At 48.2% G+C, this 6819-nt stretch overlaps 1 protein-coding gene across 1 annotated transcript in view; it reads right to left on the bottom strand.

The window, feature by feature from the left end:
* Window positions 1–2953: 2953 nt before the first annotated feature.
* The window catches only part of SBSN (suprabasin), a 4859-nt gene continuing 993 nt past the window's right edge, over window positions 2954–6819 (bottom strand). Inside the window, exons 2-7 of the mRNA XM_007954840.1 lie at window positions 6248–6819; window positions 6152–6193; window positions 5798–6097; window positions 4259–4324; window positions 4095–4139; window positions 2954–2977 (exon numbers count right to left, since the gene is read on the bottom strand). The exon at window positions 6248–6819 is cut by the window's right edge and continues 20 nt beyond it. Coding sequence (XP_007953031.1) covers window positions 2954–2977; window positions 4095–4139; window positions 4259–4324; window positions 5798–6097; window positions 6152–6193; window positions 6248–6819 — 1049 coding nt within the window. The remainder of the gene's footprint in view (window positions 2978–4094; window positions 4140–4258; window positions 4325–5797; window positions 6098–6151; window positions 6194–6247) is intronic.

A 6819-nucleotide genomic window follows, 5' to 3' on the forward strand; every position in this document is an offset into this window, starting at 1 on the left:
AAAAGCATCAATTCTTCTTCAGTCTTCTTTATTCATTGTCTAGCTTTCACATGCATATGAGGCAATTGAAAATACCATGGCTTGGATTAGGTGTACTTTCATTTTCAAAGAAACACGTTTGCTCTTCAGCACTTTAAAGAGGTCTTTTGAAGCAGATTTGCCCAGTGCAATAAGTCATCTGATTTCTTGACTGCTGCTTCCATTGGTATTGACTGTGGAACCAAATAATATGAAATCTTTGACAACCTCAATCTTTTCTCCATTTATCGTGATGCTGGTCCAGTTGTGAGGATTTTCATTTTCTTTATGTTGAGGTATAATCCTTACTGCAGACTGTAGTCTCTAATCTTCATAAGCAAGTGCTTCAAGTCATCTTCACTTTCAGCAAGCAAAGGTTGTGTCATCTGCATATCACAAATTGTTAATGAGTCTTCCTCCTATACTGATACCATGCTGTTCTTCATATAGTCCAGGTTCTTGGATTATTTGATCAGCATATAGATTGAACAAGGTGGTGAAAGTATACAAACCTGACACATTCCTTTCCTGATTTTAAACCATGAAGTATTCCCATGTTCTGTTCAAAACATAGCCTCCTGGTCTATGTAGAGGTTCCTCATGAGCACAATTAAGTGTTCTAGAATTCCCATTCTTCTCAATGTTATCCATAATTTATTATTAACCACACAGTCAAATACTTTTGCATAGTCAATAAAAAACACCACTCATCTGTCAGTTTGTCACACTGTGGTGGCTTGTGTATTGCTGTGAGGCTGGAGGCTATGCCACTGGTATTTCAAATACCAGCAGAGTCACCTGTGGTGGATGGATTTCAGAGGAACTTCTAGACTAAGACAGACTCAGAAGAAGGATTGGCCAGTGAAAAACCTTTTGAGTAGCTGTGAAACAGTGTCTGATATATTACTGGAAAACATCAGAGTCAGGAATAAGAAGAGGAAATGGAATACGTGGCTAATTGCCTCTATGAACAACTGCCCCCTTTTCCGTGAGAACTGGATGATGCTCAATTACCATTATTGAACATTTTGATCAAAGGTTCTATAGAACAATCTTGATCAAAAGGGGGCAAATGCAAAACAGAATTTCAGATTCTCATGGAATCCAGACTTCCTGGATTGAAATATTAGATAAGCGGAGAGAAGGAACATATGTAATAATATGATGGTATTCTAGAAATAAGGGAAATACAGTGACTATATGGCACTCTAGTGGCGTAGTGGATAAGGCATTTAGTTGCTAACCAGAAGATTAGCAGTTCAAACACATGAGCCACTCTGCATAAAGGAAGATGGGGCAATCTACTTCCATGAAGATTTACAGCCTTGGAAACCCAATGGGGGTCTCTATGAGTCAGAATTGACTTGATGGCAGTGAGTTTTTTTAATAAGAAGTCAAGAACATCACCTTCTTTGTGTAAATGCAGGTCTCTCCCTTCCCCAATATGTCACTTAATTGTTATGGATGCATTACTTTTATTTGTTGTCATATTCTGTTTATAAGCCTTGACTCCTCAGGGAAACTTTAAATTCCCCAAGGGCAAGAACACCTTGTCTCTTATTTTTGGTCCCACAGATTGATGAAACTTTGGAGCTGAAAGCAATGTTTGTAGTACTCCACTGTAGGCACCTCCACCCACTTTATAGAGGAGAAGTGAGCTGCCTGCGGGCACTTGTTCCCAACAGGTCTCCCAGGACTCAGGCCAGTGCTTGCAGAGTGTCTTAGAGAGACTTGATAGGCACGGGTGAGCACTCAGGTTCTTGCAGTGGACAGGGAAAGGGAACTAGGACTGCTGCTCTCTCATAATGACCTCAGTGGGCAAGTGCCCTTGCTTCTCAGAGTCTTGGTTTCCTCATCAATATAATGGGGATAATGAGGACTTCTGTCATTGGGTTGTTGAATGCTTTAATAGTAAGAAAATGTGAACACAGGACCTGGAACCTATGAAGTGCTTAGTACATAGTAGTTGCTGTCATTGTCCTTATGGGCTTTGAGTCATTCCCAGATTTTAAAACTGGACTGTGTCTCCATCCTGTGTCTCAATTCATGTCATTGGTAAAGAGGCCTTCCCTCTTTGCCATCAGTGTGCCTTCCACCTGTCTCTTCCCGAGAGGATCTCCCGCTTGTATCTCTTTCTTCTGTCCTTGTTCATTGATTCCCCTCTTCCTACCGACACCAAAGAAAAACTGGCTTCCATATTTTCAGAATGTCCTTCATAGTTCTCAGACTGTTTCTCTCTCTCTACTTATTGACTGTGTGACCTTGATCATGTGTCTTAACCTGTGTGAGCCTCTGTGTTCTGTAGAATGGGGCAATAACAGTACCTCTTACCTAAGTAGGCAGTTGGGAGGATTCAATGATATCATGATTGTGAAGTCCACAACAGCGAGCCAGGCATGTCTTTACTGCACAATAAATACAAGTTACTAATACTGATCCTTCGGTGCCATGCACCCTGAACAAGGAAGCTACACCCTTAGGCTCAATGTAGGCTCCTGCTATTCTATCTCTGGTCTTTCTCTCATCAATACTGGCCTGAAATTGTTTGTTTGTTGGTTTGTTTTTGCACGAGTGCTCCTTCCAGTGCCAAGCACAAACTTTGGACACTGCTGAAGCTTGGCTGGTTCCTGTTAACCGCTCTCTTAGATCTCATCAGCCTGAAATCTCCAGCTCAACTCACCTACTCCTTCGGCAGGATAACAAGGAGCAAAAAGGCATCCATCCCAAATTCCAGCTTCGGGAGCACAGTGCACCATGATCAGACAGTACAGTGTCATATTTATTCACATGTATTCATCTATACATTTCATCTTCAGCCCACCTCCCTTGGAGGACCTTAGAAATCTACACACACACACACCCCGAACTCCTCCACGTCATTTTAGCTGATATGACAACAGGAACATCAGTCGGCTCAGCAAGGCCAGCCATCAGTTTAGGGGATGATGTTGGTGACGCTCTGGGTGAGAGGAGAGAAAGAATGAATGTATGATCTGAGAGCACAGTCATGAAGGGGACCAACGCGCCCACCTCCCCCAGAGAAGACAGAGGAAGACTGGCCGCTGTGGCCCCCAAATTGCTTGTATTCTGGGGTCTATCTAAAGAAGGTGACACCTGGATCTAACTGACAGACAGTGGTGCTGGGGCCTTTCTAGGAACCAAGAAGCCTTGTTTGTTTTGCCTCAGAGAACCCCCTCCTACCTCCATCCAAACCAGTTGCCATGGAGCCAGTTTTGACTCTTGGCAACCCCATGTGTGTCAGATTAGAACTGTGCTCCATAGGGCTATTTTTCTGTAAGTAGATCACCAAGACTTTCTTCCAAAGCACCTCTGGGTGAACTCAAACCACCAGCGTTTCTGTCAGTAGTCAAGTGCATTAACCATTTGCACATGCAGGGACTCCTGCTGCCCCCACAGCCTGAGGAAAAGCAAGGGCGTGCCTTTCCAATCCAGGTGGCAGACTGCAAGGCTATTACACACCTGCATCCTTTTGCCCCAGTCTCAGGCAGCTGATGAACTAAATGCAAAGAGAGGAGCCAGAACTTTACTTTGGGCCCCAAGTGAGGACCAGGATTCCACGGAAGCCTTTGTACTGGAAGGAGGGCTCCTCTCACAGAGAGAGGACAGAACCACAGATTGCCATTACCCGGCATATGGATGCAGGGCAGTGGGAGGAGGACAGCAGAGGTGTTCACAGTAGGAGGGAAGTCAGCCAACCACTGAGAATCAGATGGGAGATGATGAGGCGATAGGATGGGCACATGGTGCAGAGGGAGGGGTGGGGAATGGTTTCAGCAGCCCCTCCCTCCTTCTCTGACTCCCAGATGTACGTGGGCCCCCACATACATCTCCCAGCTTGTGTCTGCCTCAGTGGGAAAGGAAAGCACCTAAAGGACGAAAGCAGAGCAAAGAGCAGGTGAAGAAAGGAAAGGCCAGAGCGAGGAAAAGCAGGTTGGATGGCCTCTGCAGAGGCTGAGTCTGCCCACAATGAGGTTGCCTGTGAACAGGCAGTGGGAAGAAGAGTAAGAGTACCCCCCTAGATGGAGATGAGAGAGTAGAAACATGCAGGTACTCACCCTCCACAGAGCTGGAAAGTTGATGAAGGGCTTGTTGACCGAAGCCTGGAATTGGAGGACAAAGAGGGTCAGTCACCAGCATCCATCCCACCACCATCCCAGGGGAATCCCAGTGGCCTTCACACCCCCCATCTCCAAATCCATGCTGTGCCTGGGAGACTTACTCCAGATGTCAATGTTGTGGTTCCGACCCCTCCGTGCTGGCCGGTGGATCCGCCTTGATGACCGCCCTGTGGACAAAACCCAGGCCAACATTACAACTCTCTAAGCCCTTGAAGGTCTCCTCCCAAGTGGCCTTCTCCCCTCTAGGGTAACTGGGGCTTGGGGTAGGGGTGGGCTGTGCAGGTAACTCCTCCTCCCTCAACTGACCAGAAAACAAAAAAAACTCAAGGGGATTTCCTGTGTTACTTCAGGAATTCTGTGAGAACTTGGAAGAAAAGCCAGGAAGGATGTCTGTCTCCTACTGACTGGTCTTCCCCAAACTTCCTTTTATTTTATGCTCTCAGTCACTGAGAAAGGCTTTGCCTGGAAAGGGAACCTATAAGACCCATGGGGTGAGGGGGGAGGCCATAGTTTATTAACCTTAGCCCTGACCTCACATCTACCCCTCCTATACACAATCCAGCCTTATCCCTAGCTTGGGTTGATCCCTGTCCTTAATCTTATCTCCAGACATTCAGTAGTGCTTCTCCAGTTAACACCTTTGCCCCTAATCATGGTGTCAGGTTGTTAGCCTAAAATCCTGCAACAAACTGCTCTTTCCTGGCCTCCCAGTGGTCAGTTCTGCAGTCGGCCTCAGACTTTTCTCCCTTGCCATACACTCTTTTTACATAGTCCTGTCCTCTCCATCCCCTCATTTCTGGCTCCCTGCCTGGCAGCAGATATGGCTCTGGGCTTTGAGGTCTGGACCAAACCCCAAGATACCTCATCTTCCCGATCCCAAAAATCCTCATGGAGATTGGGGAATTGAGCATACAGGTGGCAGCCTTCTCCTGTTCCCCAGGTTCCCTCCTTGGTATCTGTTCTGTTGTAAATGTTACCTGTCCTGCACTCCAGTATCTAACCCTTCTACATAAATGAGTATCAGAAATCCTCCAGGAAGCCTCCTCTGGTTTGACAAGGAAGAACCCTGGTCTGTGATTTGCTAAAACTTGCTACTAGCCACATGACCTTGATACATTCCCCTAACCTCTCTGAGCCTCAGTTTCCTTATCTGACAATCGGAGTCGGCATCCTCACCCTGACTACTTCAGAGGGTTGCTGTGCAGATTAAACAGAATAGAGCTTATCTTCAAAAACTGTTTTCTCATCTCCAGTCTTATACTCTGGGATTGTTTCAACGCTCATTCTGTTTATACTGTAATAGATCTTGATCTCAGTGACTGCTTCCTGTTCCCCACGAGAGGCTTCATGTTCCTCATTTTAGATCTCCTTAGCTAGGCAGAGGTGGGCAGCTTGGGCTGGGTCCCTTCCACACTGTCCAATATGGGGCTTTGTAGATAAATGGCTTACTCCACCTCACTAGTTGACCACCAGCTCCTTTGTACAGGAGATGAAGGAAGAGGGAGGACACAGTTATATAGCTACCCAAACTTCTTCTCTTTCACCACATGGAGGTTATACTAGTTCCCCAAATGTCCCAAGGGCTTAACCTCTCCCTCCCCCAGCCCGCTTCTCCCCAGTTCCCCCCTCTGTTCACCTACATTCAGCAGCTGGTTGGCCTCCTTGCTGGCTTGGTTGACCCCATTATGAACATTCTGCTCCAACTTGTTCACCTCCTTCCCGGCCTGGCCAGCAGCATGGTGGACACCTTGGCCAAGTTTCTCTGCTTCCTTTCCGGCCTGGCCAGCAGCGTGGTTGAGCCCTTGGCCAAATTTCTCTGCCTCCTTCCCGGCCTGGTTGACCCCATTGTGGACCCCTTGGACCACTTTGTCTGCCTCCTTTCCAGCCTGTTCAACGGCATGGTGAGCATCCTGGCCAAACTTTTCCACCTCCTTCCCAGCCTGGTTGACTCCAGGATGGACCCCTTGGACCACTTGATCTCCCTCTTTCCCAACCTGACCTGCAGCATGGTTGATCCCCTGCCCAAATTTCTCTGTCTCTTTCCAGGTCTCATTGACCCCATGATGGACCCCCTGACCAAACTTCTCTACCTCCTTCCCAGCCTGGTTGACTCCAGGATGGACCCCTTGGATCACTTTATCTACTTCTTTCCCAGCCTGCCCTGCTGCATAATTAACATCTTGGCCAAACTTCTCTACCTCCTTTCCAGCCTGGTTGACTTCATGATGGATCCCTTGGACCAGTTTGTCTCCCTCTTTCCCACCCTGTGCAGCAGCATGGTGAGCCCCCTGACCAAACTTCTCAGCCTCCTTCCAGGCTTCACTGACCCCGTGGTGAATCCCATGGCCAAGTTTCTCTGCCTCCTTCCCAGCTTGCCCAGCAGCATGGTGAATACCCTGACCAAACTTGTCTATCTCTTTCCCAGCCTGCCCGAGGGCATGGTGGGCCCCCTGGCCCAACCTCCCTGCCTCCTGCCCAGCCTGCCCGAGGGCATGGTGGGCCCCCTGGCCAAACCTCCCTGCCTCCTGCCCAGCCTGCCCGAGGGCATGGTGGGCCCCCTGGCCAAACCTCCCTGCCTCGTTCCCAACCTGCCCGAGGGCATGGTGGGCCCCCTGGCCCAACCTCCCTGCCTCCTGCCCAGCCTGCCCGAGGGCATGGTGGG

This window comes from Orycteropus afer, unplaced genomic scaffold (assembly GCF_000298275.1).
Source record: "Orycteropus afer afer isolate SDZICR_OR568_19922 unplaced genomic scaffold, OryAfe1.0 scaffold00476, whole genome shotgun sequence".
NCBI classification, from domain to species: Eukaryota; Metazoa; Chordata; class Mammalia; order Tubulidentata; family Orycteropodidae; genus Orycteropus; species Orycteropus afer.